Source organism: Acinonyx jubatus, chromosome B3 (genome assembly GCF_027475565.1).
Source record: "Acinonyx jubatus isolate Ajub_Pintada_27869175 chromosome B3, VMU_Ajub_asm_v1.0, whole genome shotgun sequence".
Lineage (NCBI taxonomy): Eukaryota > Metazoa > Chordata > Mammalia > Carnivora > Felidae > Acinonyx > Acinonyx jubatus.
In genome coordinates this window covers 75,158,881-75,174,674 of record NC_069386.1, presented here as the reverse complement: position 1 = coordinate 75,174,674, position 15,794 = coordinate 75,158,881, and the positions used below count along the sequence as shown (strand labels likewise).

General features: G+C 35.5%; 1 protein-coding gene and 1 long non-coding RNA gene across 8 annotated transcripts in view; one reads left to right on the top strand and one right to left on the bottom strand.

Annotated features, from left to right (window-relative positions):
• LOC106981854 (uncharacterized) overlaps positions 1–897 on the bottom strand; it is a 65,473-nt gene extending 64,576 nt beyond the window's left edge. Inside the window, exon 1 of the long non-coding RNA XR_008299324.1 lies at positions 528–897. This is a non-coding gene — a long non-coding RNA (uncharacterized LOC106981854). The remainder of the gene's footprint in view (positions 1–527) is intronic.
• Positions 898–1,837: 940 nt separating this feature from the next.
• NOVA1 (NOVA alternative splicing regulator 1) overlaps positions 1,838–15,794 on the top strand; it is a 150,819-nt gene continuing 136,862 nt past the window's right edge. For 2 of the 7 annotated variants that reach the window (XM_027065510.2, XM_027065509.2), the window contains exons 1-2: positions 1,838–1,982; positions 3,726–3,869. In XM_027065510.2, the coding sequence (XP_026921311.2) occupies positions 1,847–1,982; positions 3,726–3,869 (280 nt within the window). In that variant the 5' untranslated portion in view covers positions 1,838–1,846. The other 5 variants (XM_053224333.1, XM_053224331.1, XM_053224332.1 and 2 more) reach the window with 4 other exon arrangements.

The window sequence follows — 15,794 nt, the reverse complement described above, 5'->3', positions numbered from 1 at the left end:
TGTTTCCATTATCCCTAATTCCTAGCGCGCTGATTAATTAAACAACTAACTTGATAGATGACCTTGAGCAAAATACTTCACTGAATCAGTTTACTCATCTGTAAACTGAGTCTTTTCAGACTTTCAATCTATTGCAGCTACGATATTTTTTTTTCTGTAGCCTTGTACACTTGATGTTCAGACTCCTTATATATCCAAGATCTGTATAATCATAAGCTGTGCACATTGCAATGAGTTTCATTCCTATATTCATACTTAGTTCAATAATTAGTTTTGTGTACACTCAGCTGTTGCCTGTCTTTAGTCTGCGTACCAGCGCCTCTGAGGGGAAGACCCATACCTAGCTTTATTTATATCCTGGCTTGCTCCCGAAAGGATTAAAGGCAGCGAGCGACACTAGAAGTTCCCTAACGATGTTACACAGTGCTACCAATAAATACTCTTTTTATGAAATCGCCCCGTAGAAAACCGCCGATGAGTTAAGATGATGTCTCTTACCTAACTCTTAAAAATAAAAACTAATGTACCTAGCTAGAAGTCCTGGAAGCATATAGTTAAGGTTCTTTCTTCAGCCTTGACGCTGTCTCACCCGTTGTCAACGGTCACTCGAATGCCCTTCTCAGACTAGCCAAAATTGTCGCCACTCCAGCCCCGGCTTGACCGAGATCCCACCCCGCCCCTTCACTCCCTCTCATACCCAAGTTTCCTGATTGGGAAGGGGCCTGAAGAGCCTTTCTCACATTCCCATTTTATTGGCTGGCATGGCTGTCAGTAATCTCTGCTTCCCGCCTTCTAGCCTAGCGGGTTTCTTGGACCCCTTGGTTTCTGCGACAAGCGGCTTACGTTTGCCTGAGCCGTGTTGCCGGGGACCGGCGACCTTTCACCCCTCCCTTCCCACAGGAGCGCCCCAACCCCCGTCCCCTCCCCCTCCGCCTGCGCGCGCCCCCGCGCACGCGCTTAGCCCGCGCGCACACACGCACGCGCATACACACAGCCTCCCCCCCCCCCCCCCCCAGCCCCCGCCTCCGGCGGGGCCCCCTCCGCCCCCGCAGGCTGAGGCATCAGCGCTGGGAGGCGGCAGCGGCGGCGGCGCTGCTGAGAGGCAGGGACCGGAGCGCGAAGTGTGTGGGAGTCTACGAACTCAACCCCTCTCTACCCTCCCCTCGCAGCCATCCCCCTCCCTCCCCGCCAGCCCCCCCTACAAGCGGGAGAAATAATGAGCGAGACCGGGCGGCAGCAGCAGCATCGCCGAGCAGCCCAGGCAACGGCAGAACCGCTCCGGCAGCGGCGGCGGCGGCAGCACCAGCAGCGGGAGCGAGCGCAGCGCTAGCGCGGCGCGGGGACCGCCGCGCTCCTTCCCGGCTCCTGCCCTCCTCCGCCGCTCGCTCCTCTCCGCATCCACCTCCTTCCCCTCCTCCTGCTCATTCACTCTTTCCCTCACTCTCCCCTCCTCCTCGGCTTCTCCCCGCGCCCCGCCAGCCCTCGCGCTCTCCCACTCCCTCTGCCCGTCCTCCCCGCTCCCCTCCTCCCGCTCATTCACTCGCCCCTCTCCCTTCACTCTCTCCCCCTCTCTCCTTTCTTCTCCTTCTTTCACCCTCCGTCTCTCACACCCCCTCCATTCCCCTGTCTCCTTTCTGACACTGCACTGCAGCTGCTCCTCAGCCCTGCCCCCTCCCCAGTGAGAACAAACCAGCAACATTGCTTTTTTTTCCTAAAGAGATTTCTATTGATCCGATTAAAAAAAAAAAAAAAAAAACCTTAAGAAACCCCAAACGCAAAAAAAAAGAAAAAAAGCCAAAACAAAAGGGAGAACCTTCTCCCCGTAGCAGCGGCAGGAACTGCAAACATGATGGCGGCAGCTCCCATCCAGCAGAACGGGACCCACACTGGGGTTCCCATAGACCTGGACCCGCCGGACTCGCGGAAAAGGCCGCTGGAAGCCCCCCCTGAAGCCGGCAGCACCAAGAGGACCAATACGGGCGGTGGGTATCGCTTCCACCTCCCCGCTGGCCCCATCCCCCGCCGCCCGCCCCTGCCTCCCTCCCTCCTGCCGGCCTCCCTCCCTCCCGCGGCCCGGACACCTCCAGCCCGAACCCGGCGGCTCCCGCGCCCCTGCCCCGCGCCCCCTCCCCTGCACCTGCCCCGCACCTCGCCGTCCCGGACACATTTCCATTTCTCTGTTTATCATTCATCAAAATGGCGACCGGTTTTTCGGAATAGACCTATCTTTCCATTTAATCGGTCTAAAGACTGACCATTTAAATATCCTAGACCTGGGCAAGGGGGTCCGTTAAAGAGGAGGAGGATGACCCCCGAGTGAGGTGATGGCCGCTCGAAGATGCGCGCTGCATTTAACAGTCTGATAAAATAAATAAATAAATGGCACTTGGGTAGCGGATAGCAAATGATTGGGGCATCGGAGAGTTTTTCCCTCTCCATCCCCTTGCTTTGGGCCACAAGTAGTATGCAAAATCTTGATGAGTGCATGCTCTTACCGCACTTACACTGTCGTTGCAAATATCTCATTGATTTGTCTTCAGAGGTGTGCATACGAGGGTGGGGGTGTCTGGTACTGTGACTTGTTAGTTTAACATCCTGCGCTTCCTGGGAAGATGAGTTATAACGGGACCGGTATCGCTTCTTCATTTGCACTGGAGTCATCTTAACAATGCACCCAATGCATCGAGGCAGAGGTGAATTTATCTACAGCATGTACATTAGAGACGGATGGGGGTCTTGCGAATGGCACACCCGCAAAATTTAGAACGTTTATTCACATAAGCTGGATTTACTGGGGTGTTTCCGATTTAAGACTTGATCAGTTTGTCAGAAATTAAAGTTTATGGAGTTGGCTTTATATTTTCTACAACATTTCATTTCACTCTTTCTTGGTTCATCCACTTCCTCTGTTTTTAAAGCTGTGACTATTTTGGAGAAGTAACATAATCTGTTTGGTCACTTTTAAGTGTATTTGATATAAATGACTCCTAAGCTTTTTAGTATTGGCAGAATTCTTCTTAAGGTCCTTTAATTAATGAGCTTAAACGAGATCATGGTAGACTAAGAAGTGCTAAAGAAATACACCAGGATTAGTTAGATTTGCCAGTTCACATCACTTTGAGTTATTTCCTGGCAGTTATTGCAGACTTGGAATACACCCTACAGTTTGGTTGGATTATTTGGTAGGAGAAATGTTTGTTTTGCATACTTTAAGTAAGATATAGGCAATGGCTGATTGTAGTCCTTAGGTGTTTGCTAATATCAAACCAATATAGCTCATCACTATTTACAGTCCTTTTACTTATTTGTATTGCAATATGGTAAGTGAAGGTTTGTCATCATATAAATCTCTGAAGTTTTGTTAAAGGGTCAGTTCATTTCATTTTACCATAGTAACCACAGATAGAATTGGAAGACTTCCATGTTTGGAATAACAACTGGAATTTAGTCATCAGTTTCTACAGTGCTGCAAAATAATAAAACATGTTTAGATTTTAATTCCAAGTTTAAAAGTATAAATCCTACAAAATGAGAAACAGTTTGTACCTATTTATTTTTCAGTGTAATTGGCTTACTTTTGTTCTTTAAAAAAAAAAATTAACCCCATATTTCCTGCAGCTATATGCCCAATGTTTTAATTGCTGTTTTTCCCTCTTGAGGGTGGAGAGGGGATAGAGAGTTTAAAATTATCATGTTAACCAAATATATTTCTTTGCATTTTTCAGAAGACGGCCAGTATTTTCTAAAGGTTCTCATACCTAGTTATGCTGCTGGATCTATAATTGGGAAGGGAGGACAGACAATTGTTCAGTTGCAAAAAGAAACTGGAGCCACCATCAAGCTGTCTAAGTCCAAAGATTTTTACCCAGGTAGGTGCAATGGTGAAGAGATTGTTTGATAAATCTCCAAGGAAATAAGGAGAAGATCTACGTGTGTTGTATGTTGTATTGAAGGAAATTCTTAATAGTATAGACTTTATTTATATATTGTATATGTGGAAAATTTTAAAGAATATTTCCACTCTTGATTATGTTTTGTTTCTATAATCGATATACTGTGTCTGTGATTTAGAACAATTACGAGATAACATCTTTTGGGTATGTCTAAATACTTCTTTCTAATTAGGAAAAAACTCTAAAATTTAAAGATAGAAACATGGACAGCTGGCATCAGGAAATAGGGTTCTTTTGAAGTTTTCAGACATCATTGTAATGACAATTAGTCTAGAGTGAATTCAGAAGAGGGGGTAGGAAGGCTTCTTAAAGAATGGACCATTGACTTCTAAATCCATTATGTACCTCTTTCTGCTTCACTGCTTTGTTTGTTGGCCCTGGAGTGAAGTAAAGAGGACAAGTGCTGCCTCTTCAGATTTTTAAAATACTGCGTTTTTAGTGTAATTGTGACAAGGAAATATATTATTATGTAAGAAGTAAAGTAATACTTCAAAATTTGTGTTATGAAGAGCTGTATTGGATTAAAATCTGGTAACAGTTGTGTGGTACTATAACCTACTGGAAAATGGCAAGTTTCCTAGGTGGCATAATTTTTTTTGTACTTTTCAGTGTGTGTTTTTTATTTCAAGTGTTACACAGTTCTCTGTGTTTTATCTTTTTCTTTTTATCATTTGGCTACTCATTATATGGATTTTAAATATAATTGGATAATCTGCATAATTGAATAGTATATCTCTTAGATAAAACATTAACTGATTTGCTTTTACTCAGGTGTAGCTTCTGCCATTTTTTTTTTGGTTATTTTGTCTTCATGGCCATAAAAAAGTATTTATTCAGTGCTGAGGGGACTGATACTGCTTCTTCCCCCCCCCATAGAAAAACAAAGCTCATTTGCTTTCAATGATCTAATTTCAGTAGAATTCTTTAGTAGACAATTTCTTTTTCATAGCCAATTGATTGGTGGGAGAAAATGGACCATTATGCTAGATAAGAAGGTTTTAGAATGGTTGAAAATATCACTTAGTTGTATAAACTAAATGTAGTATATTTGGTAAACACTACAAACACTAAGCTAAAATGTAATGTCTTAGATATGCTGTCCTTCGAAAGTTTGTTCCTGTGAGTGTAGTTTTGTAGATGGCTTTCCTTGTCTCTGAAACTTTCCTTATGCATTAAGAAAGTTTACTAACATATTCACATTCATATGTTTGAAAGGTATATTATGATGAAAAAAATCAATGTGGAATTGTGAAAACCTTAGTACAAATAAAAGCATTCAAAAGAGCTTGATTGCAGAATTAATAACGTGATAGTTCTAGGAAAAGAGCTGCAATGGTAAATTAAATTCACTGTCAATAGATGAAAATGAAATAGCTTTTTTGCATTATACATGAGGTGGTATCAGATGTGCAGGGATGTTACAGAAAATTGGTGTTTATCAAGGATATTCCAAATAGTAAATTAAATGCCTTTTCATTTGAATATAGTTTATTTTCAGTGGGTTTGAAAGGGTGCACCGAGAATTAGATCTTTTGTTTTTAGTCCACTTAGTTATACATTTTTTTATTACATTGAAATTGCTTATTTTATTTATAGTTCTGAAGCACGTTATTCATATAGAACAAGAATATCCGTTGGAAAAAATGGAAAACTGGAATGCGTTGAACAAAATTTTGTGTGTGTAGTGACGTAACCTGATCAAATGTGATTTGAAATGTCTGGATAAAAGAAGGCTTATACTCTGTCTGTAACAGGTGGAAACCAAGCACACGCTATGGAATTAATTTTAAGGATAAAGTAAAGCCTTGTAATTAATAAGAAGTTGTATTAATTCTGAACACTTTAATTTAAATATGGTATTACTGGATTATTCCCTGTTCAGACAGATACATCTCTCTTCTTCTGACAGACTTCAATTTTAATAGTCTTTCTGTTCACACTTGACCACAAGCCTGTGGAATTATCTAAGGTCCTGGTATTCTTCAACATAACAGCCTCTGAGCTACTTTCAACTTCTCGCACTCAGATATATTTAAGGGATACTTACCTGCTCATCTTAGATGAACCAAATTATAAAACTGTGATTTCTTATCGCCGAGTTCTTACAGGATTATGCAGTAATTTGGAAGCCCATTTTTGTGTTTCATATATGTATTTATGACTCCTCTATTAGAGTGAACATGCCTGATGTTTATTTCATCAAGAATCTTTCTATTTCTTGTTTGGTAAGACAGTGTATTTGGGGAAAAGTATACTTTAGTTGTATAACCTAATGGATTTTCTCAAATTACCTAAGTTTCAAACAGAATGTAATTGTGTTCGGAAGGTTTAGTTAAAATACTGATGTATTTAACACAGACTTTCTTTAGGATGTATAAGCCAGTATACAGACACACTTTGGGGATATTTTAACAAATTTCAACTCAAATGTATGTCCATTGTTTTTACTATAGCCAATATAATATACTCATATTTATCATATTTGTGAAGTTTTTTGTTTTTTGTGTTTTGCTCAGCTTGTATCTTTAAAATATCTTAAACAACCTCGCCTTTCTGAGTAATTTTTAATATTTATGGTTGAAATCAAAACATTTTTTGCACATTAATTGGTGTGATTTAGAATTTGTAGAACTGTATATTATATTGTGTATTTCAGCATGGCATAGTAAATAAAATAATTTGGAGAGATTGAGGATTGTGAAATGAATTTTTTAAATTACTGTAATCAGAAAAGATGTATGAGTAGATATACTTTTGCTGTGTAATTCATCTTTTTAGAAATCTAAATCTTACAGGATACTAGTTATTATCTGTGGTTTATGAATATATCTTTTTTTCTTACTTGATTAAAGCAGCCTATTTATTTACATATCTTTTCTATAATTAGGTTAACTAAAGTTGTTGCCTTGTAGTAAAAAGCAGCTTTCTCATTTTTGGGGAATATATTACTGTATGCATTTTCAGAATGGCGATAGTGTTCTTTTATTCTTTTATTTGGCATCTGAAGATGTGTTTAGTTTTGTTAATAAATAGATTGATTTTATATGTTAAAATAATGCATGGTTCAGGTAGATAATCCAAAAAACTTATGGAATACATTATTGGTTGGGAATAGTAAAGGATTTATAAAATATATTTTTTCATGTGTGCCTTAAATTTTAGAACATTTCATAATGCACCTATTGTTATTCCATTGTATGACACTAGAGATCTTCATTATATCCACCAAACAGAAATACTTCACTGTAATCGCAGCATATATTAGTGTGTATCTTACACTTTCTTCGTATTTATGGCTATAAAACTGGATCACATTTGATGTAAAGTATTTCCTTTTATGGTCCTTAAGTTAAAATTTGAACTTATATCCCTAGATTTATTGTATCATAATCTTAGCATTGCACAACTTGGGTGATTTTTTTTGTTAATCACAAGCCAGTTATGTGTTAAATTTTTAAAAGTCTTGAAAAAGAATGTAAGTGCATTTTTCTTTTAGTGAAGGAAGTACTCAACACTGCCTTAATTTTGACATGGGGAAAATTCAGTGGCCAATTTAACCTTTAGGATCGAGACTGTATAACATAAGAATGATCATTTTTTTGGAAATGAGATGAGTTAATAAAGTTTTAGAATAGATCACTTCTTTTGTTTACATTATTGAAAGAAGAGAATTATGGTGTTGGTAGTACAATGGGAATACTTTTGTCCAGCTTTTAAAAGTTGCAGTCCAAACACTTTTCTTTAATCTTAGATGCAAAGCATTTTAGAAATTTATTGGTATGTATTTTAAGGAAAAATTAGTAGATACATAAAATTGTAACAAGGAAAAATAAAAGTAGTGTAATTTCTAGTATTGTTGAGTTTAATATGATGGTTATGATTACACTGTGCTATCCCTTTGATTTTAGTATGATCAAAGAGTTGCTGGCATGTAATGTGCTTTTCTTTAAATCTTCAATTTGTAATATTTATATTTATCATATTACCTGTTGTTATATTTTGTCTCTCTATACCCTTAGTTGAAGGAGGAACCATAATCTTTCAGTTAGACATTAGTATCTCTCTGAAATTTGCTGTATTTTTAATATTTTCTCATTTTAAGAAACAGGAAATCTCAACATATGAAGGAATGTTACTGGCATAGCACAATCTATGTTAAAATTGTAGAGTCTGAAGATATAGTTTTGATACTTAACTCCTGTAAACAAATGTTTTATAGCATAAGATTTTTAGAAAAATTGAATTAGCACTAAAAGTCTTAGGTATTCTATTTATTTGATTTTTTTTTCATTCTGATGTTATATCTTCTATCATTGATTTAGTAAGTTGTGGAACATCATTTAAAGTATTGACGTTTTCATGAATTATATTGTATAATGTCACTTTGATATTAGCTATTTGAAGCCTTCTGGATTTTGGAAAAATAGCTCATTTAAATTTGTGACGTTGTAAGGAAATTCAATATGTCTAACAATATTGCCTTGCAAATATCACCCCCCAAAGCTTTCAAGAAGAGTTTAAACATAGTGAATATAACCAGTGAAATAGTTCAATATTTATGTATGGAAGGTGTTTTGTATAATATATAAGAGGAAAAACAATCTGTGTCTTGGGAACTCTAAGGAATATGTGGTATCACTAAAAATCTGAGCAATAAACACCCATCAAAAACTTGTCTATTTTATAGCTATTTTGTTTTGTTTTGCTCTGGCTTAAGCAAATTAATTTTTAAGCTTCTAAATAACACAGATAACATTTATTGAACATAATTATGCCACTTGTTACCTAAAATTCAGTACCTAATAAAACTGTTTTTTACCATAGAGTTTAGTCTTAGTTGTTTTCAGTTTAGCAGAGTTGTTTTAAAGCACTTTTATGAGCAAGTGCAGCTTTTCAAAATAAAATTGGGGGGACAAGGGTGGGAGATTTGTGCTTGATTGCCATCTCATTTCCATCTTTGGATACAGCTCTAGCATAAAGTTAAACAACATCTGCAGAGATCTGACTGACAAACATCTCTCTGGGACTCATCATTGCAGCCTGCAGCAGGTGCATTCAGCTTGCAGTCTTTTCCAAAAAGAGGTTAGTTTGTTCTAACATTTATCAGTAGACCAGTGGGAGCAAGTGACTAGAGAGAAGAGGTTGGTTGTCACTTGTCCAGTGCTGGAATACTACAGGTAATTGGACTGGACTGGTGGGAACTGCAGCAGCGTGTGTCTCACATTGCACTGCAGCTGCTATGGGGCTTAATTAACCTGACCCTCAGAGACTGAAGTGTCATGGTATAAAACACAACATGCAAGAAACGAAGCAGTATTTTTCAGATACTTCCTGGTGTTTGAGTTGGTGAAATTTCCATTTTCTTCGTCTCGTTCTTAAAAAGATATGGCATAGGCTTTTCCATTTTTTTATATGCAAATATTTGAAACTAAAATGATTTTTATGAATCTGATAGAATCCACACATGTAAAAAGATGTTGTATAGAAATAGAAAGAAAATAATCTTAAGTCAGAAGTATTTAACTTTACATATTCCACAAGTACTTTTTCAAATCATGAACGAGCAGAAAACAAGTGGAAGTACATTGTAATTTTTTAATTATCATTATCGTAGCTTAACATTTGTTTATTTTCAAACATAACCCATGTAAAATTAAGTTATATCATTTTAGCGTGTTAGAGGCTTTGGCAAGCAAGCTTTGCTGAGTGCTTTGAAGTGTTTCAACAAACAAGACAGGTATAGCTTAAAAACTCAAAAAAAATTAATCTGTCATTTATTTCTATTGTTTGAAATTTCTTAATCTGTTTGAAATACTGACTTACAATATGCTTCCATGACATATATAGAAGTTTCTTACGTTTTCTAATAGTGTTCCCACTTATTGTAGGTGTCTAATCACAGTGCTGTTTATTAATTGGCCCTTGAATGGAAAATAACTTGCAAGGTAAAAACGCCTTTAAGTTAAATACGGCAAGTGCTATATTACTTTAAAATAATTCTGAATTAAAAAATATATTTGGAATCTTGTGAAGGAGTTTTATAGTTTTGATTTTTCTCTCATTTTTACTGATTTGAATTTTTTGGTCTTCGTTGAATATAACCTGTCAATTACCAAAGAGGAATTAAGTTTTGGAGTTTGCACAGAGTTTTTTGTAACTTATATGCTTTTATTGAAGGAATTTTTACCAGTATTGCCAGTAACTATTGGATTCTGAAGTTACTGCTTATAAGAAATCTTTTAAAGTTTATTTTAATTGAATTATGTATAGTAGTAGTTTATTGGTAGTTATAGTAATCATGGGAAATAAGATTAAAATAATCATCACTAGAAGTTAATATAATCATTCCCGTACTTTTAAGCATATGTTATTTTTCAGTCAAGACTTTCCATTTTTGAGACCTTGGATCTTTGTTTTCTTTCCAATTCTTATCAATATAGAAATGATTCTTTAAAATTCCACATATATACTGCACCATCATTTTTAATTTTTTTTAGAATTTGGTTTTTACGGATATTTATGTATGTGTATAATTTTATACTGACCGACTCAAGTTTTTTTGTTGTTTTTTTTTTTTAATTTATTTGTTTTTGAGAGGGAGAAAGAGTGCACACAGGGAACAGGCAGAGAGACAGGAAGAGAGAGAGAATCCCAAGCAGGCTCTGCACTGCCAGCGTGGAGCCTGATGTGGTGCTCGAACTCACAAACCCTGAGATCATGACCTGAGCCGAAGTCGGATGCTTAACTGACTGAGCCACCCAGGTGGCCCTTTAAATTTTTGATAAAGAAAACTGAATAAAAATAAACATTTAAGACTACAAAGTAAAAATGAAAGAATATTATATACACTGATGAGCTTTTGAGATATTTTCCGTATTCCCTGAGTTTCAAACTACTATATGGATATCCTTTCCCATAACAAAACTTGGTCATGAAAACATATAATATCTACGTTCCATCATTGATCTTTTGCTGCTTCCTGCAGGGCCTGTCATAGCATCGTTGACAGGACCAGATGAAAAATGAAATCAGTATCTTGAGTTTTTTAACAGCAAAATGATTCAGGTAAGATTATTTGGCATAGAAAATAAACCATTTTTTACCATTCCTAAACTAATTTTATTTAATAATTGATATTTAAAATTAATATATATATTTTTTATTTCAAGACCTGTTCTATGTTCTACTGATGTTCAGTATGTTTGTAATTTGCAATTAATTTTATTCTGAACTCAGTAATTTTTAAATTTTAGACTGTAGTGTTTTTTACTTTCCTCATGAAACTAAACATACTTTTTGAAGTTTTGAGAAATAACTTTTCTCTTTCAAAGGTTTTTGAGAACAGTTTTACACTGAAGGCTCTGTAATTGTTTTGCAGGATAAATTTTCACATAATGTACTTATTAATTAAATAAGACTTCAAATCCTGCATTCCCTTTAGGATATAATATATGCTGACTCTCAGTTGATTCAATTTTTAAAAATCATTTTTATCTTAAAGAAGAAAGTTTTCATTTATATTGTTAATAATCTGCTTCTCTAGGAATTAGATTCAGTGACTTTTTATAAGATCTAGTAATTGGGGGGGCAGAATTGGAAGGGCAGAAAGGAAGGAATTGGCAGAGCATTTCATTAACACTGAATATAGTAAAGGAATGTGGTATGTATTTTTGTTTTATGTTACTAAATATTTTAGAAGAACTGTAACTTTTCCATCTGATTACATTCATTCTTGAAATAACTTGTTTCTAAAGGAGTTAGTATTGGAGGCTATTGAGCTTATCATTCACATTTTTAGTCTTAATTATTCTTTGTATAACTGCATTTTAATTTTTCTAAGATTAATTTATGTTTTTTTTAAGTCACGGAAGTACTTTTTAATAAAACCTGGTGTGAAATCTGTCTAGAAGCTTTTCTCTTGTTTATTATGTGTATTTATCAGATGCTTCCTATGAGCCCAGGTGTAGGCAGCTCCTTGGTCATCACGACTTAGAGTTATTAGAAAGCATTTTTTCTTTGTTAAAGGGTTATGGATATGTTTTACTTTTTCCTAAAAAGTTGCACTTTAATTGTTCTTGTCTTCTTAAGTTTTGTGTTAAATTTTTTTCTGTTATATGGCATCTCTGTCAAAAGACTTACTGAGGACCCTTAGAAATAGCAGAGAGGCTTTCCATTTTAAGAGACTGAAAAATCATGGAATTGTGGAACCAGATGAAAGGAATGGATCTTAGATCTCATCTCTTCCAGAATCTCTATTTAACCATTGAGCAAACCAGGATACCAAGATAATAAGTGGTGCATGTCAGTAATCATCCTTTAGCTTTTAAATATGTTTTCTGAATTTGTGGTACAAATTTTAGTAGGTACTTCTTTCTCTTCCTGTTTTGCTCCACTCTTTTTTCCCTTCCTTTTTGGATATGACTCTCTGAGGAAATAATTCTTTAATTTTTCTCTCTCCTAGTTTTAAAATGAATGTGCCTCCCCCCCCCCCTTATTTTAAATAAGTTGAAAGCATGTTAGTTATTTTAGAACAGTTTTTGTTGTTGATTTGCTATACTGAAGGGTCAAATACAGGTTCTCTTTATCACTACCACGCATTAAAAAAAAAAAAAAGTTATGATAGGTTATATTACTTGGAATATAGCCTGGTCTCTTTTTCCGTAATTGTAGTTTGAAGATGTCAATATTTCCAGGGTGATTTGATTTCTACACTTTGTTACTTTTCTTAATTTGCAATGTTTGCTTTCTTTTTCTTTATTTTTTTTAATGTTTATCTTAAGAGAAAGTGGGAGCGGAGGGTGGGGCAGAGAGAGAGAGAGACAGAGAGACAGAGAAAGAGGGACAGACAATCCCAAGCAGGCTCTATGCTGTCAGAGCAGAGCCCGACACAGGGCACGATCACATGAACCATGAGATCATGACCTGAGCCAAAATCAAGAGGTAGGACGCTTAACCAACTGAGCCACCCAGGCAACCCTGCTTTCCCTTCTTTCTTTTGCTTGCTTCCAGTGTTCCTTAGCTAAATTTTTTGTTTTTGGTTTAACAGAGTATTGACCTTGATTTAAAAAAAATGTGTAGACTTTCTAATTCAAAATCTGTTTTCAAGGATATACATATTTTCTATATTTTTATGTCTTTCATAAAAATTTTCTTAAGTATTATATATTTGGCTGGGTATTCATAACAGTTGGTTTAAAAAGAAAAAAATATTATGGTTGAAAAATAAGCAACAGGCTAGTTGTAAGGCATTTTAAGTAAAGGTGAAGATGTATTATACAATAATTTTTAATTTTAAAACATCACTATTTTCTCTTTTTTGTCTTTTTCATTACATTGGTTTGCTTCTCTGAGTTCTGATGATGTTTGCATTGTAAGCTTATGGACTACTTTCTAACATAAATATAAAAGTACTCAGTGTGATTTTTGAAGAATTTTTTTTCTTCACAGCTTTAAACCAAAATGAAAAATCTTTTGTGATAGCCTTTACTTATGTCATTTAAATAATTGAATTAAGCTTCATTGGTATGAAGGAATTAATGTTGTCCTTCATGCCTGTTGCTGTATGTTCAGTTTACAGCTCAGTGCTGTAAACATAGGTGGCAGTTCAAATTTAAAAGAATGTATGTATGAATGAATAAATGACTGATTTGAGGCTTCTTCTGTGAAGTGTGAGTACAATGGATAGTGGGCAGTTTATCTTTAAATTTTCATTATATATCCAATTTACCTTGAATGGGGGGTGGTGTGTATATGTAAAACCCGTATTTCAGATAAGTGAACAAATGAGTTCAAAAATTTAAACAAACAAATGGCCATAGAAGTGTTAACACAAGTATGGGCCAGGTATTAAAAAAGAAGAGTAGAGTGAGAGAAGGGAGTTTTGCTTTGTATTTAGCATGTTGTCCTTTGTGAAGGAAACTGTAAAGCCAGTATTATGGAGTACTTAAAAGCCATTTCCAAAATGTAGATAATTAATAAAAATATTCTGACTTAACCAACATGAGCTTAATTAACATTTATTAATAAAAGTGATTTGAAATACCTATATTACAAGATTTTAGAGTTACGTCACATTATGGTTTTTTTGCTGCCACATGTCTACTTGTTTGCTAAGGAACATCCTGTTGATGACTTTTCTTGAGATATCCTGAAAATCAAAGTTTATTAACCACTAAATTAAAGTTACATTATTAAAAATATGATTATTTTAATTGTATTTTAATATCTTCACCTGTAGAGGGGAAGTTAACATGTATAAATACATTATGACTTTTAGAAGCTAGACTATTTAATTTTCTCATTTGTGAAAGAGAAAAGTATACCAGTTACATAGTAGAGCAGAATTTATTTGCTTAGAGTTTGACTAGAATATCAAGGTGTTAGTATGTGTTACTTTATTTGAAAATAAAATTATAGGAAAGTTATCAAATTTGGGCTTCTTTAGTCTTTTACTTTTTAAACAGTTAAAATTTAGAGAAATCCATGAAATACTAATGTTTTTATTGTATTAGTACATTGAGTTTTGCTACAATGAACCAAGAAACATCTAAGATTTAGTAGATAAATCTAGTCTTATGCTTAGTCCTCTACATTTTTATAAATTCTCTTTATTTTTTTAAAAGCTGGTGCAGAATAGTGGGCTAAAATAATTCTATTGTAGTGTTTCTTTACCTGGTGCTTCCTTTGCTACTACCATGGGATTGTACTTTGCTACTACCTCTTGGGGTTAGAACTAGGTATACAATGCTCTGAAGATCTTATTCTCAAGAAAGAGAGCAGTAAGACACAAGAAAGATAAATACCTGGTTATAATAAATTTTAATAAATGTATAATGGTAGAATTGTGTCTACAAGTTGAAACTACCTCTGTCCGCGACCAGATCTTGCAGGGAGAAGGTGGACTTCAAAGAAAACTTCAAAGAGGAGGGGGGTTTTGAGGGTTGAATTTTAATTTGCTTGTTGGGCAAGAGTGGAAGGTCATTTGAAGCAGAGACACAGTGTATATTTAGGTAGATATGAAAATTCCTGTCCTATTCAGGGATCCAAAAGTAGTTTGGTATTACTAGGTAAAAAGTGGATGTTGCTGGGGGGAAAGTGGGGATAGGGAGATACTATAGATATTTTTAGAGACAAGAGAGAATGTATTACATGTGAAAAAGATAAGAACTTGTTTGAAAACTGCTATTATTAGCAAGAATTATTTTAAAGAAAAAATACCTCTGTTGTGTCTATAAAATGACCCACAATGGTACTGAAATTAAATTTTATGCACGTATTTGTATAAAAGTTAATAGTTGTACTTTGGAGGAGGACTGCCTTAATTATCTAAAAGTAGAGCTGAGTAGTAGACTGAGGAATGTGACTTTCTGCTTAGCAATGTAAGTAGAATTAAAGGGAAGACTACTTTGTTTACAAAGGAAAAGACTAAGGGAAAGGTGAGGCAACTAGAAATACGGAAAAAGATGTTAAGAAATACGATAGTTGTGTTTTATTAAGCAGTTATGTGCCAAGTGTAAAAGAAAAGTGTGGGAACCTAGTGAAGGACAAAATCCAGTGAAGAATGTTTTGCTGTACTCAGGAATAGTGTGGAGAGAAGTATGTTTTTGACATTTATTCACTTTTACATACCTTGTTGACTGTGCAGACACATTTAAAATTAGCGACTTGGTTTCTTTTACTAGTTTGTTTTTGAATCATATATCTGATACAATTTTTCTCATTTCTTAAATTACATGAATATGTAGGCCATTTTAGCTCTCTTGATATGTGATGAACAGATCTATTCATTTTTAATTTGATGAAAATTCGTGATTTACACAGCATATACATTTTTTTTAATGT